General features: G+C 34.1%; 1 protein-coding gene across 1 annotated transcript in view; it reads left to right on the forward strand.

Annotated features, from left to right (window-relative positions):
- The window catches only part of AGMO (alkylglycerol monooxygenase), a 299,173-nt gene that overhangs the window by 100,627 nt on the left and 175,793 nt on the right, over nucleotides 1-22,753 (forward strand). Inside the window, exons 4-5 of the mRNA XM_019727089.3 lie at nucleotides 8,734-8,837; nucleotides 20,805-20,900. Coding sequence (XP_019582648.3) covers nucleotides 8,734-8,837; nucleotides 20,805-20,900 — 200 coding nt within the window. The remainder of the gene's footprint in view (nucleotides 1-8,733; nucleotides 8,838-20,804; nucleotides 20,901-22,753) is intronic.

Raw genomic sequence — 22,753 nt, forward strand, 5'->3', positions numbered from 1 at the left:
CAACTTTTATTTCAGAGGATTTTTATTTCATTCTGCTAACTTTTGCAGAGAGGGATAGTTTTCCTACAGACACATGACTGATTTTCCCCACAGGCGAGAGAGACGGTTAATCTTCCTTAACCAAAAGTATCTTAGCCTATTATATTTCTGGAAATTTCAGTAATCGTACCGCTTAAGAATACGTTAATTCAATAACATGTTTTCTATTGAGTGAGAAAGAGCTATTTGCATGCATCATCAGGGATATGAATGAGGATTCTCTACCCAGGTCATGGCCTAGGGCACAGGAAGTATAAGTTTGAAGTGCGTGAATAGAAATCTAGGTGATTATTTGGTGTTGGCCAGTATCAACATATGAAATGACTAGGAGCAGAGGGATCCAAACAGAAAATTGTGGAGCTTAGAGAAGTAAGAGTGCACATTGAAATCAAATTCTTATTCATAGTATTATTTTCAGGTAACCTTGCATGTAGCTTTGTAATAGAGTGGACAGTAAAGTAAAAAATTATCCCTTTATTCTTAAGCGAGTAGGCAACCAGTTTTTCTCATAGGTCGCAAGTGTTACAGAGAACACAAGAGTTGACAACATACAATAAAGCTCAGTCTGCTTTGAATGATAGCTTCAAGGTAGCACACTCTCTGCTTTCATACATACACATACTATTTCTATTCTGTCTATAGGACAAGCCATTAGTAACGTACTACACATCTGTATATCTAAATGTGGGATGTAATACGAAACAGTGTGTATTTTTCTGTCATATTAAATATACACAAACCCACATACCCACAGGTGTACAATACACGTGTGTGTGTGCATGTGTATAAAAATTACATTGGAAATGTATCCCACTTTCATTTTATCTTCATAGATTTACTTTTATTCTTCCCCCTTTTTAACTCTGAGAACGTATATATGAGTAATGTCATCATATTAAATGAGCAGTATTTAGACATCTTAGTTGTAAACTGTTTCTTAGAAATTAATTCCGTTTTCTCAAAGAAATTCATCCTTGTGACCTTAGGTTCTCATGTCTGCCTGTACGAAGACATATCTAGCTCATCATAAAACTGAAGAACTGTTCTTTAACATGTCCGATGGTATTTTAGGAGGGAACTGCTTTTAGCCTCTCAATTTGGCAAGCCAAAGAGCACCTTCTGTTTGCACTGGGATGAGAACGCGACCCCCACCCCCCACCCCCCACCCCCACCCCCACCCCCACCTTCTGTTCCACCTGCCTGATGTGCGATAAGGAAAGTACACATTTAATTCAAAGATATGGCTTGTTTGGTGTTCAGTGCTTTCGGACAAGGGCTCTAACCTGAAGGGGTAAGAACAAGAGAGTGAAGTGTAGAGAGAATTTGGAAGTGAGAGATGGTTGGGGGCTCATCCCAGTTCCTAGCATGAGCTTTTCCCTTTTTTCTTTAGTTCTGTCACTCCTCGTGGCCTGTCTGTCTGCATCCATTTCTATTCCTAATACCTCTTGCTGATCATAGGGACCTTTATTCCTAGCATTTTAATCTAACCCCCTGTGTAAGGGAACAGAACAAATTTCCTAGCTTCTCTTCTCTCTGTCAAACAAAGCCCACAGTTCCACTGCATGCGATATTGTGAAATCTCATTTCTAGAACTTTTTGAGAAAAGTCAATATAGAAAGACAGGTAGGGAAGTGGTCACTTAGTCTCTCAGACAGGTTGAAGCTAATGTCTTCTTACATTCCATGGAAACCTTGGTTAAAATAATCTTTAAAAAGTTTTTATAGAACAATGATTACAAAGTAGTGTAAGACATGTACAATTACACAGAATTATTTTTATTTTAGGCCGTGTAAAACTTCCCTGTATCAATCAGTTCTTGTACACATTTCTTTTGCTTCTATTTGGTTATAGGTTCTTTGAGGGATTTTTTTTTTTCTATTTTGTGCTTTTATTTATCAGAATACCTACACAAAGATTTATACATAGTAGGGACTTGATAAATTAGTGCTAAATAACTTTTTAGTTTTAATAATATACAATGTAAATGAAATTTTATTAAATATAATCTTATACTTTCTGAAATGGGATTTAAAATAGAATATAACTGACATAATATGGACATACCAAATTCTGAAATTTTAAAATCACATTTTTCATTTTTAATGCAAGTGAATGTAGTAGGTAGTAATAATATTCTTATAAATATGTTTTAAATTTTATCATTTTGGTCAAAAAGCTATACCTTCTTCTGTTTAAATTTTGAAAGAATATAAATATATACATGAAGATTTGTCATTTTAAAATTCTCCATGCTAAAATTTAAAAGCTTCCCTTGAAGCTTTTTCCATAGAAAAAGAACAATATATTAAAGTTGTGATTCCTAGAAAGATTAGCGTGACAATTTAGGATTTTTGACAATTTTAGAGCCATCATTTTTTATCTCCTCTAGAGAGATGATTTAATATCTACATGTTGTCAAACATCCAAATAAATAGTGAAAAATGTTAATCAATCCTTCGTATGGTTGGTTTCTATGATGCTGAGCATCTGCAAACACATATTTGCAAAATGTGTTTAACACAAATATGGATGTCCAGCCAACTAATCAGTTTTATTCTTACTGATCTGATATTTCAAAGAATATCTTTCTCTACTCATTGCCTGAATTAACACTGTCATCAATTTCATCGTCACACTTTGATTTTTTACTATAAGAAGTGAGTGAAGTTGTGATGACAAAATTAATGAAATTGCTAATTCATTCAGTGAGTAGAGAATAGGAAAATCCGTGAGGGTATATTCTTTTAATTCACTAGCTATTACATTTTCCAGTTATACTTTAGTTTGATACCTTGAGTCTGTTATTAATTTGTTGTTTTCTTAGCTCAATTAATTTGTTGAAATAATTTATCAATCATACTTATCTGTTGGAACAAATTTTTAAAAGATTCACTTATATCTGGTATCCTCAAATTCAAAGTGACAATTTTTTTCACTCAAAAATAGAGAAGTCCTGTGTTTTATAGTGTTAAATTTCTTGCAAAAGGCAATAGGCAGTTGTTCCAATTCAAGAGGTTTAGCACCATCATTTAATAGGGTGTGTTGAGCTCCTTTATGTCTTTCACTTATTAGAAATTACCAAATATGTGCCATCTGAGAATACTTGAACCCATTCACCTCCATTTCTGAGAGAAAATGTCCAGTTATAAAATAAGTCATGGGGATGTAATGTACAGCATAGGGAATATAGTCAGTAATGTAATAACTTTGTATGCTGACAGAAGGTAGCTAAACTTATTGTGGATATTGTTTCATAATGTACATAAATATAGATCATTATGTACACCTGAAACGATAGGATATTGTATGTCAATTATATGTCAATAAAAAATCCAAGCAGGGAATAAATCACTGCTGAGAGAGAGCATAGAAAGCTTTCTCTTCTTGAATGAAACTCTTCTTCCCTTTCCTCTTTTAATTTCACTTTTATTATTTATAAAATTAAAAATTTGAACAATAACTTCACAAAACTCTTTACAGTTCTAATGTTCCACAGTCACCATGCAATATGCTACAAGTGTCATAAAATATTTATAACATGCTTTTCTTGGTGACAAACATCATTAACCTTTTCTAAATATGCCTGTAACATATTTTTCCTTCAAAGCTTGAGGGTTTTCCAAACTATGAGTGAAGGCAGCATATCCTGGCCTATCCACTATTGAAGATTAAATAGCTATAATATTGCTGTAAAAATTCCTTGTAGACCTGTACTTATGTCTCAGATTAACCTAACGGGTATTTTTCTCCATTTCATAGGTGAAAAGATACGAGACAAGAGACTTGTATTTAGATATATTTTAGATGTATAATACACATACACTCTCTTAGTTTCTAGACAGTTACAAATTTCTCATCATTCTGAAACATTCTTGCAAAAGAACCCCCCTTCATTGTTTATACACTAAGAATATTTTTTCCACTAACTCTCAAGTACATAAATTAAATTACATCAAAACTAAAACTTTTGTTCTTCATAAGATACTGTATAACAAGCCAAGCCACAGACTAGAAGAAAATGTTTGCAAATCACATCTTTAACAAAGGACTTGTATGCAGAAAATGTTTGCAAATGACATATCAAAAGGATTTATACGCAAAACTCAATAATGAAAAAAATTAAAATGTGAGCACAGATCTTGAATAGACATTTCAAGGAAGACATACAGATGACACATAAGCACATGGAGAGATAATCTTGTCATAACTCATTATGGCAATGAGAATTAAAATTTCAATGTGATACCATTACACATCTATTAGAATTCTATCAAATAAATAAATATCAATACAAATAATAATGTCAAGTGCTGCCAAAGATATGGAGCAAATTTAACTCTCATACATTGCCGGTGGTAATGCAAAAAGGTATGGCCACTTTGGAAAGCAGTTTGTAACAAGCTAAATGTTAACATACCATGCAGCTCAGTAATCTCACTCCTAGGTATTGTACCCGAGTGAAATAAAAACTTATGTTCACCGAAAAATTGCATTAGAACATTTATAGATATTTTATTTGTAATTACCCAAAACTGGAACAACTGAAATGTTCTTGAACTGCGGAATGGATAAGAACCAAACCAAACCTGTGGTACATCCATAGAAATGGAATCTGACTCAGCCAAAAAAGAGCAAGCTACTGATAAACAGCAAAATGGAGGCATCTGTAATGCATTATGCTAAGTGGAAAAAAAACACCAAAACTCAAAAGGCTAAATACTGTGTAATTCATTTATATGGCATTCTCAAAAAGGCAAAACTAGAGGAAAGAAGCCAGATCTGTGGATGCTAGGGACTGAGAATGAGGTTGAGACGGATTGATAACTGTATTAATTGTCTACTGTTTTGTAACATGTTAGTGGCTTCTCTCAGAGGATCTAAGGCTCAGAAATCTGGGCACAGTTTACACGCATGCTTCTGGCCCAAGGTCTTTCATGAGGTGATACATAAGCAGTTAAGTGGTCTACTGACTGCAGTGTTATCTGAAGGATCAACGGAGGGAGAATCTGCTTCCAAACTCACTTATGTGGTTGTTGACAGGATTCAGTTCCTTGTGGAATTTGTTCTAAGGCGTTTAGTTCCTTGCTAGCTGGTTAGCTTGAGGCACTCCCTGCCATATGTGCTTCTCCAAAGCACAGCTCACAACATGGCAGCTGACTTTTCTCAGAGCTTCTGAGAGTATGAAAGAAGAGAGCACCCAAGACAAGCCGCTATCTTTTGATAATGTACTATCCCAAGTGACATCCCATCGACTTTCCAAAATTATATTCACTAGAAGGGAGTTATTAAATCCAGCTCACACTCAGGAGGAGGTATTATATAAGGGGATAAACACTAACCAACAGGAATTATTGGGAACCATCTTAGAGGCTGCCTCCCCTAGGCATCCTTCTGGATCCCACTGATTTTTGTTTTCCCCACATTCAAAACATACTCACCTCTTCCAAGGTCCCAAGAGTTTCATCCCATTACATTATCAGTTTAAAATCCAGAATCTAATTATCTGAATCAAGGAGCCATGTTAGAGTCAGCTTGCAGGCAACACAAAGTGGAACAGGGAACTTTTTGGGGTGATGAAAACTCTTTTGTATCTTGATTATGAAAGTGATTACAGAGCTACATTTGTTTGGTAAACACTCATAGAACTGGATACTAAAAGGTATGTGTTTCACTGTATGTAAGTTAAAACATATTTTAAAAAATAGATAAAAATTAAACTCAAGAATATAAAACACATACAAAAACACATAATACATTAAATTTTGGCCCCCAAATTGAATGCTTGGGCAAAGTATTAATAAAATATATTTATACAAATCTACATTTTGGTACCAGCAGTGTCACTGCTTCTAATTATATCACTGAAAAGCCATAACAACATACCGTATGCTTGTATAATCAATAATTTGCTTATAGGAAAAGAAAATTATTATTGACTACAAATTATAAATATATAATTTCATAGAAAGAAATTTATTGTCGTATTATCTTTTCACTTTAATATTTTTTTTTATCCCTTAGAACAGATAATTCATCAATTCAAATATTAGAGAAGATGGACATATTTATAAATTCACTATTAACTTTTGCTTATTTTATTTACAAAAGAACTATTGGAATAATTTTCCATAAATTACATTGTATAACCACTTTTGAAAATAATTTACTTCAAGTAAGCTGAATATAGACTGTGGAAAAAAAAATTCCTGTATTCTGTTTTTCCCAATTCTAAAAACAGAGGTAAGGCAGTAAGATCCAGTTACTGTACCCTGTTTACACAGCTGTACTTCATTGAATGAAGGCTTGTGTTACACACAGTTTGTGCTAGGAAGTAAATGCTTTTAAAACAGCTAAAGAGACAGGTCTTTGACCCCCACCTTTGTGGATTTTTTCGTTCCATCACTTAGCTTCTGTGGAGGTTATAAGGAAGTCGTTTCAATATATATTATTACCCTCTAATTTAACCTCATCTGATTAGCTTATCCCCGTGTGAATTTATAACATGGATGTTATGATCAATTTTTTAAAACAAATTCTGAAAGGTTCAACAAAATGGACAGTGTTTTTATTTGTAATGAAGTTTGTAAGTAATAGATTCTGAAATGTTCAATAATGGGTGTGTTCTAAAGAGAAAATGGTGTTTAGATTATTTCAGGGGCTCAATCTATAAGAAGTTTTAAAAGACAGGAAATTCATCAAATTTATTACCTCTTAATAAACTTGCCCACAGTGTCTGAAGATATTAAGTGCCACAGGATTCCTTGTATATCTCTTATTTGTAGCTATATACGATAGTCAATACTCCAGAAATTAAGGTTCTAGGTTATTTCAAGGTTTATGACTTGGGAAGTTAGAGGTCATTGGGGTGAAGCTGTTCTCAATTGTATAAGAACAATTTACCTAATTGCTTGGGTAGAAATACAGGGCCATTACTAGATATGAGTAAAATGTCAAGGAATCGAGATAAAAGTTACATATAAACTGATGGCTTATGAAAATACTTGCCACACTTGACAACACATGACTTGAAGAGAAATGACTAGTGCTAGGGCTATCTGTTCATAATCCTTTTCATAATCTCTCATTCTCATAGAATTAAGTCCTTCTTATATCTCCAAGATATCATTTGTTTACCAAAATTGTTTTGCAAATTTTGTTTACTAACTCACTACACAAATAGTCCAGAGAGCTTTTATTTCCTAAATGAATGACCAAGAAGTCCACCTAGATTGGAAATACACACACACACACACACACACACACACACACATATACACATATGTATACATATATACACATATATTATATATAATACATAGTATATATAATATATATACTATATATATATTATAAAATCTCCATGATTTTCATTTTCCTGAGAACCTGTAACAAATTATTCTGCCATGTGCCATGTATTTTAACTATTACTATATGGCAACTACAAGGACCAATAACCACAAGTTTTCACTCAGGCTCACTGTCCAGTGCCCATGAATCCAAGCCTAAAAAATTTGATTTCTCATGTACACTGACAGAGATACAATGATCATATCACAGAGTTAATTCTATCTCTTCTATTTGTAGCAAAGGACTAAACATAAGTTAGTTTAGCTAAGAACATGATTTTTAAATTGAATATAATATAATGTGGCATTTTGATCTGTAATTCTGGTAGGAAATAAAAAATATGGACAGTATGAAAATCAGGGGCAGAATGAAAAATAAGGGCTTGTTTTCTCCTATGCCATCTACTTAGCGGAGCATTATAGTAGCATGGTTGTAGAAAAAACAAGCCACTATCCTCTTTGGGTGTATAAGAATCCCAAAACATTATGAAGGCAATTTGTATAGTGCTTGATGAAAATAAACAGCTTATATTTCCTTTTTTTACTATGAGAACAAATAACAGGTGTAGGAGACAATTTTAGAAATGGTATGGCATTTTGGTAAGGCATGGAAAGAATAGTATGTAACTATTTCTGTAATATTTCTGTAAATACAAATGAAATCTTAATGCTTAGGACCAAGGATTATTCTACTTTGCCTCTTCTTTTGACCGATTTTGAGACTTATTAAAAAGCCAACAGTCATGAGAGTTGTCACCCCAATAAACTTTAATTAAAATAAATAAATAAATAAATAAATAAATAAATAAATAAATAAATAAATAAAATTGGGGGGATAAAGCCAACAGGAAAAAAAAAAAAACATTATGTAATGTTTTATTCCAAAATGTATACACTAATTTTCCCATCAGAATATTCTTCTTTAATTAGAAATATGTTATCACATACTGAAAAATCATCACTACACACTGACTGTATTGTTACAACATTACCAGTTAGTTTTTATGATCTGTTATATTGTAATATGTTAGCGAAATGTAAATTTTGGAAGTCATTTCAGTTTGCTGGAGGCGTTTAATTATATCATATACTATATATGTGTATATATATTTATCTATATCTATATCTATATATATGGGCTATGTTTCAATTTTTTATTTGTTTGTAATTTATGCCTTGTCTGCTTCCAGAAAGTGATTTCAGGCAGCTTATTTTAATTATAATTATATTGGCTAACTTTTTGCAGCGATGTTCCAGATTTTCTTCCTCACTCAACATAACAGCATACATAACTGAAAATGGAAGTTGCTTTGTTCTCATGGCTCATTTCAAATTCTATGTTTTGCAGAGGTTAATATTATGTGGGCTGGACACCAAACACACCACAGTTCTGAAGACTATAACTTATCCACAGCACTCAGACAATCTGTCCTCCAAATATATACTTCCTGGGTAAGTTGTATGAAATTGAATAAATGTGATGATATAATTCATTTTTAAAAAGTCTCAGCTGTTTTTATTTTCTACAAGTAAACTAATAGAAGGTGTTTTGCTAAAATGTTTCTTTCTCCCCTGTAAGGGTGGACATACATGAAGCAAGGGGTGCTTTCCAATCGGAGTCTTTTTTTAACTCCCCAAACTCACCCTGAGGTATATAGCAAAGTGACAAAAAGGGCTGTCTATTTTTTATGGGCTATCCATTGAGAGGTGTGATGTATAGACAGTGTATCTCAACTCAAATACATGCCAAAACAGATTTTATTAGAAACTTTTCAAAGCAGTTTTTAAGAAAATTCAGTTCCCATTTCTGCAGGACCAAGAAAAATCTACTTAAAGCCTTCATTTTTTTGTCCACATATTAGAACAGTTAGTGTGATACTCAACAAAATGTTTAGTTCTTCAATATTTTCATAGAAGGAAATAACAAGTCTGATGAATACCAGAATCAGCCTCTAGTTCTGTTTCTTCCGATTCACCCTGCAAAGTTCTTCCACTTGGTAACAGCTCTCACCCTGGATTACCCCTCTTTATTTCTTGCTAAAATGTATGTTGAGCTAGAAAGTCAGAGTTATTGATGTGTAAGTGCATCCATCAATAAGCTAGTTACTAAGTATAAATTATAATGATCTGACATTTGTATGGCTCTTTATAGTTTACAAGTTTCTCCTCTTAGGTACCATGTATTGAGTACTTTCCTTGTGCCAGAAAATCTTCTAAGATCTTCATGGCAACTTTACGATATGGGTGCCACTGTAACTCTCATTATTAAATGATGGGACTGAGTCCGTAATTAAGTCATAAAACTCATGAAGGGAGGGATGGAATGTGAACTCATTCAACCTGGCTGGTGGATCCCAGATCTTAACCTGTATACTACATCGTCTTCTACGTGCCTGTGTATCGTTTTGCACTTCTGTTCTCTTATTTGATCCTCACGAATAAGCCCATGCCATGCCAGATCAAGTGTTACTAATATCAGGGAATTGAAGATCAGTGAGGTTAATTACGCAGATAATAAGTGCTAAAACGTTATGTTTGAAACCAGATGCCTAATAGCCAAAAAAAATTATACTGACTAGCATGTGTTCTAACCCAAACAGCAAAATAGGAAAAACAAAACTATATGCCAGGATAGTACTAATGCATTTGCTGAAATGGGTATTAAAAGAAATCCACCCCTGCTCCTGACACCATACACTTGTGTTACAGCTTGTATTAATTTCCTAGAGCTGCCATAACAAAGTACCACAAACTGGGTGGCTTAGAACAACAGAAATGTACTGAAGGCCAGAAATCTGAAATGGCCATGGTCCCTCTGGAGTCGCTAGAGAAAGAGCTGTTCTAGGCCTCTCTCCTAGGTTCTGATTAGATCCTTGGCTTTGGGAAGTATAACTTCAGTATTTACATGGTAGTCTCCCTGTGTCTGGGTCCAAGTTTCTTTTTCTTTTTTTATAAGGACAAAAGTCATACTGTATTAGGAGTTCACCCTACTCCATTCTGACCGCATCTTAACTAATTAAATCTGCAATGATCCTATTTCCAAGTAAGGTCACACTCTGAGGTATTAAGGGACAGGATTTTGAGGTATTAAGGGATAAGATTCCAACACATGTGTTTTGGGAGCACGCAATTTAATCCATAACATAGCTCTAAGCAATAGAGATGGAAAAGAAAGGATATAGGAACACACACACACACACACACACACACACACACACACATAAATATTTTTTCCATCTCCTATAGCTTGTGCTGAAAGTCTGGATTATTAATGTGGAAGAAAATATGACTTATTTCACTGCTGCATAGTTCCAGACTGGTCTAGAGCTCCAGTGAACAGCGGTTAGAATAGGGCCTGTGATGGAGAGAAGGGATACTGTCCACTCTTCTTAAGAAATAGCTGCATTAATACAAACTTTTATTATCCTATACAAAATAGGGTGAATATCGGCTCTATTAAAACAATAACCTCAAAAATCATTTTTCACTCCTGATTTATATATTTCTCTTTGCGTAAAGATAACTCACACCTCTGGTGGGTGATTTTGGGGAGGGTATAGCTGTATTTGAAGTTGCTCCAAGAAAATCAGTACAGTTAGTATATTAATCATCTGAGGAATTATCAAAGGAAATTATCAGAACATCATCGATTTCAGAACTAGACGAAATCTGGGAGATGATATATTTAAAACATAGACTTTAAATGCTACAGAATGAATGTCAGTGGAAGCCCCTACATCATGCAGTGGGTTGGAACTGAATCCAGACATCTCAGTCCCCAATTATGATCATCTCTGTCCTGGTTTTACTTGTGTCTTTGCCCCTGTTAAGTCAATGCGTCCAAAGTTACAGATTCATGAAAATCTAGTAAGTGAAATGTAGGTTCACACCCATGTATTGCAGGGATAAATTCCCTTTGCAACCTCAATCATGTCACCAAGGACATAGAAAAATATGGTGAATAAAGAAATGAGCATTGGAAATGCATCATAAGCTGCTAATTTTCTTTTTTTTTTGGCGGGGGGAGGATGTTGTGGGGCTGGAGAGGCCATGCAGTGCGGGAAATGAAAGGTAGGGATTGCAGATCAGCCTGGATTCTTTTCTAGAGTTTGTAGGTCTGTTTGAAGATAGCAGGGGTGGTTTCAGGGTCTGCAATAGTTAATACGCTGTGATAGGTCTTTCTGGATATTAAAATCAAAGAGCAGTCCTCAGGTCTCTGTTTTCTATGACTCTTTTGTAAGATTATTTTCATTGACACTGCTGCATAGGGTATATAATTTGGTAGTTGCTAAGGTAACAATGTATTTTAGAACAAATAAAAAATGGGTCATGTCTTTGAATTGATTTGTGAAAGGAAAAGCAAAATTAGCTCAGAGTGCTTTTCTTGATATTACTATGCAAATTAGGGTGGCTGACCTGTCATTTAGACTAGTTAAACATGAGAATTCAACTTTCAAGAATTTCTAACCGTGCATTTTGCATTTTTTAACTTTGTTTTAAACTTAGATTTAATATTACTCATCCAAAAGAGCTGAAATTTATGAAGTGGCATTTAAAGTGAGGCTTATTTATTGTATACTGAAATATGTCATTTTGAATGCTACTTCAATTTTTTATTACACATCTTAATTAATATAGTTCCTTAAACATGATCGTCTCTCTACTTTGTAAATAATAAAATGTGTCTAGACCTATGGATATTATGTGATATATAACAGTGTAGGGATTAACATTTTGTTTTCTGCCAACTTTATAATAAAATACCTGAGTGCTGCAGTTTTATATTGAAAACATAGCTACAGAAGTGCTTGAAAAATAAAAGAATGGGCTATGTCAGAGGAATACAGGAGCCAACTTGAGAGAGCTCCCAATGGCCAAAATCTGGAACAATTTGAAAAACAAAATGCATAACATACTGTGGAGTTATAAATGAAAGTATAAAATGAATGTCTTTGATATCAGTCCATAGTAACATAGATAAATTACTGAATAAATAAATAAGTGGGGACACATATGTGGGAGACAAATTCCCTTAAAGAATTACAAATAATAAATGTAGATGCTGTGCCCCGCTAAGGATGGCGCTTAATGCCTCCCTAACCCCTGCCCTTTGAGCAGCCCGTGCTTAGTAAGTCCTTTACTAAGAGCATGGAAAAGGGAGAATGGAGGGTGGGATTGGGGTGGTAAGGTAACTTCAGAGTGGAGAAACTTGACAAACGCAAATCTCAGATCAAAGTTAATATCCTTGACGATGTCTTGTTTGTAGCATTTACCCTTTGATCAGACGTGATAAGAAGGTACTTCTACCCCTGTGGTCTTTGTCACCAAAATCTAACCCAGTCTAACCTTGAGAAAAGATGTGTCCAACCCAAATTGCGGGATGTTCTACAAAATACCTAACCAGTACTCCTCGAAAATATAAGGGTCATGAAACACAAGGATCGTCTGAGAAACTGTCAGAGATCAGAGGTAGCTATAAGATACAAAGACTCAATGTAATGAGATCCCAAAACAGAAAAAAAAAACAAAAAAACACAACAACAACAACTAGTGAAATATAAATAAGGTGTGTGGAGTTTAGTGGCATTTAGTTAATAGCAATGTAACCAATTTTGGCAATGCAACATGTAATACGTTAGCAGGAGAGGAGCCGGGTGGAGGGTATGTGGCAAATCTCTGCACAATTTTTGCATCTTTTCTTTAAATACTAAACCGTCATAAAATATATGGTTTATTTAAAAACACGATTACATCTGCAAACCTATATTTTCATACTTGGAGCCGCTGTACATGATGTAACAGCTTTAGAAAAAATAAACTTAGAATTCACCCATTAACAACAGACGTTGATTCCTGGGACCCTTAGAGTATCATAAAGGAGAATGATTCAGCCAATGCTATTTTAAATTAGCTGTTGTCCTAAAGTAATTTTTTATTTTTCCATTCTTAATCCTTCAATCCATCACCCTTGATGACCTTTCTAGAATGCCAGCTCTGAATAAGCTAAGTTCCTCTGTAACTTTGAGAAAGAAATCTCATAGAAGCCTTATTATATGCAGAGCTAGTCAAAACCTGGCCCCACCTCTCTCCAATCTCAATCTCATCTTCCACACTCTCCATTGTCACCCCATCTCCAATGTAACAATTAATTTTCAGTTCTTTAAATTTACTATATCACAACTTCTTAATACTTCATTGTACACGCTGTTATCTCTGTCCGGAAAATTATTTCCCCCTTTACTTGATTGTCGTATCCTTCAAATTTAAATCCATTCCTCTCTTCTAGATGCCTTCTGAACTTTTCTCAGGTGGTTGTTTTTGTTTGTTTGTTCGTTCCACAAAACGCTTGCATATCTCTAGTATAGTGCTTACTACTTTGCTGTTGCCTTTCCTGCCAGCGTGTAAAGTTTACATGAGTCTGTTTTTCACTGCTATATACTTAGTATATATAAAGCGTCTGATATAGTCAATGTTCAATAAATGTACATTACAGAGTAAATAAAATAAAAAAGTTTTATAGTTTTCAAAATAAATTTTCAAAAGAAATATTTGCTAGGTTAACTAGGGTAAGGCCAACATGAAACTGATAATGGCACCATGTGTAAAATAATTTAAATCTGTCATTCATTTAAATATTTTTGATTTAATAGATCCCCTCAAAATTAGAACATATGTGAGTTATTTACTTTTAGGAATGCATATATTTTTAACATGTTTGTCATATATGAAGCTATTGAGGGGGAAATAGTAACCTTCAATAAGCTAAATATTTCTCCTAAAAGCATAGGAAATTAATGATACATACATTTAGTTGAAATAGCTGGATTAAGTAATTTTTTTTTTTTCAGCTCTGCGGTGTCTCTCAATCATTAAAATCATTTTGTTTTCTAGATTGGAATTTTAATGAACATAGTAAAGTATGTTTATGGTATATTAGCAATCTAAAAATAAGTAAATTGTAATCACTATCAGAGGAAAGAAATACAGTTATATCATCAACGAATGGAAACTTTTATTAAAACCTGTATTATTATAAATTAGAGAATATGTAAATATATGATGATCTTATTTTTGAGCATGATTATTTTATAATATATTAATTAGATTTAGAAACATTTGAGAGCAATTCACTAGGAATAATGAAGTCTTGGTCTCAGCCTGAGTTATTAACTGCCTTTGCCTCTCTGAACCAATCGGTGTTTCAATCCCAGTGATTTTGTACATTAAATGGGGCAATTAATGTTTGCTCTGCCTTTACATATTGTTATTTTGAAGATTGCCTTAAATAATGAGTGTGGAAATTCTTTGAACTATATCAATAAATCAAGTGTGATTCACATATGTAATATTGTTTTTATACATATAAGACTGTAGCGGAACCTTTAGTGAAATCTCAGATCATTTTATTACATCATACTCCCTGCCAAACTACAGAAGCAAAGACTATTTTTCAATATGTGGGAGTTAGAGTTATATAAAGACAAATGTGAACAAATAAAGACACAAGAAACTAACAACTTTGATGTAATGCAGCCAAATGCACTGGGAATAAAATTCTCATAACTCTTATGTCACAGAAGGAAAGCATGCCCTGAGCCCCCCTATGGAGTAGAGAAACAAAACTTCTCTGAGGACCTTGCCTCAGAACTCTAAGGCATCCCTTCACCACCTTCAACCACCATTCAAAGACAGCTTATAAGACACAATTCTTGCCCATATATTAAATAAATGAAGCCCTCCGCCGATTTATGTCTTGACCAGTTTCAGAGCCTTGATTCTAGATGCATCAGGAAGATGGAATTATTCTGTAAGCTTACCAAGTAGTTTTGAAATTTGGTAAAAGTAAAATAATTCTCTGATTTTCAATGTTTTTCTTTATATTAAAATCTGATTGTCATTTATAGCCCTAATAATGATCGATACATAAGGATAATCATAGTAAAGAGCTCTACATAATACAGCACTATCTATTGTTACTGTGAAACAATGTACAACTAAAGGGCTAAAATATTCAACTGCTTTTACATGTTAATGTTCTTGTTTTGAGATGGTAGAGCCAGTCAAGGTGGCAGAGGTTGGGGATATAAGGAGAAGTAAGACATGAGCATCTGTTCTTAAGGTGATCACTTTCTTTGGAGGGATTCCAGCAAGTTAGCAGCCATTGTCATACAAGTTGTTAACATTTTAGAGAGAAGTGATTGCTCTTATTAGTATGGTGGGTCAAGGGGAGCATTACAGAAGAAATGGTGCTTGAGCCCAATTTGTAAGAAGAGTAGAATTTTGCCATAGATGAGGTAAATGAAACATTATATAGAAGGAGAATGTGAATACACAAAATTATGAATAAAATATATAATAAATTTTGGGAATGGGAAATAAAATATATGGTATATGCATTAGTTTGCTGGGACTGCCATAATGAAGTACCAAAATTGATTGGCTTAGAACAACAGAAATTTATTGTCTCACAGTTCTGGAGTCTAGAAATCTGAGATTAAGTTGTCAATAGGGTTGTTTCCTTCTGAAGGCTGTGAGAAAGAATGAGTTTCATGCCTCTCTCCTTTTGGTGTTTTTCTGGCTATTTTTGTGTTCCTTGGCTTATAGATTCAGCACCCCATTTCTGCCTTCATGGTCGCATGGCTTTCTTCCTATTTACATGTCTGTCTATGAGTCCAAATTTCCCCTTTTTATTAGGAACCCAGTCATACTGGATTAGAGCCTACCTTAATTATCTCATTTCAACTTGATTACCTCCACAAAGATCCTATTTCCAAATAAGGTCACATTCTGAGGTACTGAGAACCTAGGGCCTCATACATCTTTTTTGGGGATGCAATTCAAACCATAGCAGTACTAGTATGCCAAGAATATAGGATGTATGAGAAGGTGGAATGGGGAAAAGGGGAAATGGATACAAGCATAGAAATGGGAACAGAAAGATGGGCCTAGATTACTTAAAGATAAGGACTTTCTAAATAGAAGCAAAAGCACTTATTCCAAGCCTAGAATTAAAGAGATGTGTTTTAAGGACAGAGATCAGTACTCTATCTGCAACCAAAAGATTTGGTTCTGTGTCATTACTAAAATAGACTTGGGGAATGTGGGGCAGTGTACTTGATTATTCAATCTTTAGTTTCTGAAGTCCAAAGGAAAAAAAATATATTTCTCTGAAATCATATTATAAAAATAAGTCAGACTCAGAGGAGTTCAGAGATTTGTAAAGTTAAACTACTTTATTAAAATAAAGTGGACCTGAGTCCTGGAGCTCAGAAGATTTTTTTTTTCATTTCTTTCAAAGTAATTATACACTTGACTTCAACCATTTTGCTTCGCAGCTTTACTCAAGGACAGCTCTTCCTTCTGAACCTCTGCTTTTTCTCCTTTTGTCATGCCTCATGGCTTTACTTGCTAGTTCATTCAACCTAAGGTGCTTATTTTCCATGACTCTGGAAAGCGCAGAGTCCTTCTGTCACATCTGCCCTGAAATCCACATGCCGTGTTTGAATCCGGTCACCCACCTACTTCACTCCCACCCCCAGATTGTGGAATGCCTGAGTGCCCTCTAGCACCTGCTGGGCAATTGGATGCCCCTCCATATATGGCTTCCAGATATGGCTTAGCTGTCAATGCTGCTTACCAAGCTGTAAACATGAGGTTTCTCCTTTCCTGGCAGAAGGCTTTCAAAATTCCTATATCCTCAAGATCTCTTCCCCACTGCTGCCCCTTTCTGTCAGACAATGAACATAGTTAAAATGTCACAGAGATATGTGAACTTTTCTGGTTTTCCCTCTCCCTACTTTCTGTTCAAATAGCTTCATCAAGATTTATGAATTCACAAGTTTACACGTTTTCTTACCTCTCGTTTTATAGAAAATGATCACCTGAGCACCTCTTTTGAGCAAGTCTAGTCCTTCAGTTGGTGATATTGCTCCTCTCTTAGTTCCTTTCTTGGACCTTGTTCAATCAGCTACTCTTGGTGTTTGTCCCTCTTCCTGCCATCTGGCTCCTTCTCAGTACACTGTAAGTATATCCTCATCTCTCACATTAAAAAACAAATAAAACATACAATTTCCTTGCTCATCCACATGTTCTATTCAGGTAACACCTCAAGGATTCTCTTTTCTTGTTCTCAGGGAGAGAAAGAAGTAAATAAACCCTACTTCTACTCCATTGCTTCTTTGAGTGATTCTTAAATTTACTGAGGTGTGGATAACAGACCTACTGATCTACTCCTGCAAATCCAATATCATTTTTCAATTCAATTGATATTTGCACCACATATTTGCTTATTCAACAGCTTCCTTGGGATACATTTCAAGAACTCCAACACAATATTCCTTAAGTTGAACTTCCAACCTATTCTTCTCCCTTTCCACGAACTTGGTGAATAGCATTACTCAACAAACAAGCCAGAAATCTGGGTATCTTTTGATACTCTTCAGCCCTTCTAATCTTCCGTTTAAATTATTACTAAATCCTTAGATCTCTTGCAGGTATTCTGCCTCTGCATCCCCATGGCTACTGCTGTGGTTAAATATGCAGGATTTTTCAGTGGGCTATTAAAATAGATTTCAAACCCGTTTTTATATTTCTTACAAGCTGAAAGAAAAAAAAAACAATAACTCTTCCCTTATAGCCTAGGATAAATCCAGTCTCCTTAGAATGACATTAAAAGGCTTTCCTCCCTGTTTTGACTGATGTCTAAATTATCTTTTGTTTCATTTTTCTTTGTCTGTGGTGAGTTCCAGACTCACACTCACCACACACTCCCTGATGAAAGCTATAGATTGTTTCTTCAAATAATTGTGAATTCCCCCATTACACACAAGCTCACACTTTGCTGTAATAATATGAAGGGGTTTCATGGACTCCCTGAGATCTACCCCTGAATCCCATGGTCCAAATCAAGCTCTTACCATGTCTTCCAACATCTTCAGCAATGCTGAACTCCTTATAGTTCCCCCTAAATGCCATGCTGTTTCTTGCTTCATCAGGCCCCCTTACACAACTCCTGCCTGCCCCATTTCCTTGATGAACAGAATGAAACCTTCTGATCTTGTATCCATTAGCCTAAATTCACCTTCAGGCTTATCCTCATTCTCTCCTCACACCCACAGATGTATGGGTTGTTTCTCGCCTTTATGACCCTATTCTATATTACTTCTATCAAAAGATAATAAAATAATCCAGGGTAGACAGTGGGATTTAAGGCTAAAGAGCCTTGGAGTGAGAATGACATGGGTTCGGATACATAACAGAAGTGGATATATTTGCTAATGTCCCCTGACCCAGGTACAGAGAGTTTAAGTTTGAGGAAGGAAACATTTCTTTTGTCAAATTAGTACCATTTGAGGCTTTATGATGGACGTGGCATTTAAACTGGTTTACAGACTGTTAAGGGTTTTGGAATGCAAAGATTTGCAGGTAGAGATGAAGATAAGTGATCATTCTCAGACCCGCATGACATTTACTAAGCTGCTTTCAGCTTCAGAAATTAGGAGCTTGATTATCACTAGAGTCTTTTCATAGTACTATGTTAATCACAAGAAATTGACTTTCATGTGATTCATAAGACTTGCTCCCTGACCTATGTATTTCTTATTAGAAATGTGATTATCTGGAATTCCTGCTGAGTTCATTTTTCTAATTGTCAGTTCATCATTATATTTACTGATTTGTACTGTTTCATCAAATGTGTTTTTAGGAAATCTAATCTATGGGAAACTCATGAAGAAAGTACTCTATGGGATAATAGGCTTGTGGTTCATATTAACACAGTCAAGTCTCTGAGAAATTCTGCAGTAAAGAAACTTCACTTGTTTGACTCACCACTTCACAATTGATTTGACCATAGAACCAATCCCCTCTTCCATAATGGCTGTTACTCTGTCAAAGGACTATTTCTTCTCACTTTGGGGAATTATAATGAACTATGAATATTCATCTGGTACGCACTGTCTTTCTACATAAAACTATTAAGCATCCAAAATTAGTTGTTTTACATTTTTATTCACATCTCACAGATTCGAAAATACTCCTTAACTCAAAGTACTTATGTCATAGGTCATATATGGGTTTTAAACATTTATATTAACCTATATTGTGAGACAGTTATTTTAATATATTACTAAAAAATCCAATTACAGTATCATAGATCTTTTGGTATCAGAAAGATGACTAGATTTCAAATGGCTGTCCCCTTCACAATTCCTTTGATGCCTAGAGAATTGTAAGCACTTTACGAATATCGTGGAGAGAGAATCGTGGCTTAAAAGTGGATATCTTGAATAAAAGCCCAGTATTATTTTGTTGCTCACTAATCTAATTCATTGCTTAATAATACATTTACAAATAATGAAACTAATCCTGTTTGTTATGACAGTTGAGATTTTTCATGATTTAAGGTTAGAAGCAAAAACTAAAAGAGTTTATGTAAATGTCCCATTTCTAATGCATAATCATTACTAAACATTGTTGAAATAATATTTGACCTAATTGAGAACAAAACCTTTAAAATAATTTAGAAACAAAACTGTGATATTCACAAGAAATGTTTTTAAAATAGAATTTTGGAAAGGTTAACTCTACCTAAACACGAAATGTGAAGTGAAAGTCAGATTCTTTTTATTTCTATTTGGTTGTTTAGCTTTTCATTTAATAAGATGTTTTCTTAAAACATGAAACCACTCTTGGGGATCAAAGTCATTAGGAGAACACAGCAGACTGTGCTTATTAGTTGATTCTAACCAGTTCTGCAGTTTTAGCATAAGTTGTTTTTTTTAAGGCAGAGGCATTTCCGTCTGTTAGGAAATATCGACCTTTAAAATTTGTTTCCGCCATGGCACCATATCATAGCCCCTTTCTTGCTAACTTTGAAAAAAAAGGAGGAGATAGTTTGCCTTCAATAAACCACATATAAACAAATTTAAAATGCAAAATGTATTCTCTCCTGATATGAAATCACTTTCTTTTATTATAATTTTATTTTGTTACTAAGAATGCCACGTTATAATAGAGTTTGGGAGCTGTCGAGGTATAAAGGCACATGATCCTACATTTCTTATATGTAAAGAAAGTAAGTATTTCTGTGTGTGTAGAAAACCTCTTTAAGTATAGGAAACACATCCAACCTTTACAAGATTAAAGAAGTAACACCCCACCTATGATATTTTAACTAGACAACATTAAATAAATAGAAGTCCAGTAGACTCAGCTTCAATATGTTGGCAACGTTAATTACTATGTGGAAATTAATGTTGCAAAGTCAAATGTGACAATAAAATATAAGGAATAAGATAAATTTCCTAACAAATAAGGTGTATCTGCTGAAGTATATACTTACATATTGAATAATTAGTAATAGTATATGTTATGTTGAGGAATCATATGTGCAATTTTAAAAATCTTTTGGTCTTTCAGATATTCTATTCTCCCCTGGCCCTCTTCATACCACCTTCAGTATATGCTGTTCATCTTCAGTTCAATCTTCTCTACCAATTTTGGATCCACACAGAGGTAAATATTTTTTTCTTTTCTTTCTTTTTTTTTTTTCTTTTTTTAAGTTTTATACCTAAATAGTTAGCCTGAAGCAATGTCCTGGAAATCCACTAGCAGCTGATTTATTGTGTAAGAAAATCTTTGTCTGCCTTCTTTAAGGAGAAACATCTGTTCATTTTTATTCCTTTTTACTGAATATATATTGCAAAGTTTATAAGAAGCAATGAGGCCAGTTGGTCTCAATTAAATAAAACCATTTTTTGAACTATTAAGTACGAAAACATTTTAATACTTTATTCAATACAATATCTTCCTGTATTACAGTTTATTAAACATTGTTGGCCAAAAGATATTGAAATTAATTTAAATATAAAGATATAAATTTATATTTATATACTTTATGTTTATAAATATATGTAATATTTATATATGATATAAATATTATTTATAATAATTTATTTTATAATGTAATTTATACTTTATTATATAATGATAAATATTTAATTATGTACATAAATAGATAAAATATTTATACATCATATAAGTGAAGTTCTTGAAAACTCCTTGAAAAAAGTTTAATGCTTAAAGAAATTATAAAAATATTTTTTGATTGGAAATCTTGCTTCAATTTTGGATTTTTATTTAAAATGTGTTCAATATATTGTTAGGTTTTCTTTCCTCCCCAGAAAAGAGAACAAATATAATTTCTTGGGTCTTCTGTTGTATCTCAAATTGTCAGACTTGAATGTTTGCAGAAAGATCATTAAGCAACCGATTGGTTTATGAACTATTGTACTGATCTGGTTGTTAAGTACCAAAAATCACAGACCCAGAAAAATTCTTACTTATACACATGAGAACTCTGTCAGGCATTTGGTATTTATTGGAAGCCTTTTGAAGTTCTATAGGAAGCACGCTGACAGGTGTTGCAACTGGTTGAACAATACCGCAAATCACAGCTGCACTAGATACCAAAGCTTGATGCAACAAAGTGCATTATTTCATTAATCTGCAGTATTTCATGCTACTGATTTACTTGGAAAAAAGAAGCTGTTACCATGACTTTGGGCCTAAGTGGCATTATTTGAAGACCTGCTATGAAATAGCATTGCATTTTATGGTTGTTGACATACATCAAACAGTCAATACTACAACCTTCTGAAAGAGTTGTTGAGGCCAATTCTGACTCTAAAGGTCAAAGACCAAATTTGTTTAAATCAGTGGAGGGAAGCTTTCTGATGATTTACATGAAAGGGTTAAAGGAGAATTACATTTTTATAGCAGCTCTGCTTCAGGTCATGCCATGTGTTGGGTCAGGTATTAGTCTGGATAAAGAACAATGGTGCCTAAGTAACTTCTGCCTTTTCCTGTGTCACTGGGAGGTTCATGAGCCAGGGCTTGAGTTCCATCTCAGGAAATAAAGGGAGAATGGAGGAAAGTCAATGGTGAGGTATTTCTTTTAAGCTCACACTCTCCAGGGGGCTTCATTCCAACTCAAAGCAATGTATTAGAACTTTTCTCTTATGTTATCCATCATATAGTTATTTCACTTCTGCTGACCACCATAAAACCAGTTCTCACTCTAAGGGGAATCTGGCCTTAAGCAGGTACTGATCTTATAAAAGTGAAGAAGAGTTCACACCCTTCAATCTATCAAGTTAAGAGAAGAGGAATAAAGAGCAAAGAAACTAACAGCATGCTTTTGAAAAGTTGTATATAAGAGAAAAATAGGTCATAAACTGAAGAGTTTGCAATGAAATTTTTAGCTTACTTTTGAGTTACTTTGATGAAAAAACAACAGCATTTACTATCTTCCTCTTTTTAGGAAGTTACAAAAGATTCTGCTTGAAACTATGCTATGTTGCTTAATT

The sequence above is a fragment of the Rhinolophus sinicus genome, chromosome 4 (assembly GCF_057876585.1).
Source record: "Rhinolophus sinicus isolate RSI-liver-muscle chromosome 4, RSI-T2T, whole genome shotgun sequence".
NCBI lineage: Eukaryota > Metazoa > Chordata > Mammalia > Chiroptera > Rhinolophidae > Rhinolophus > Rhinolophus sinicus.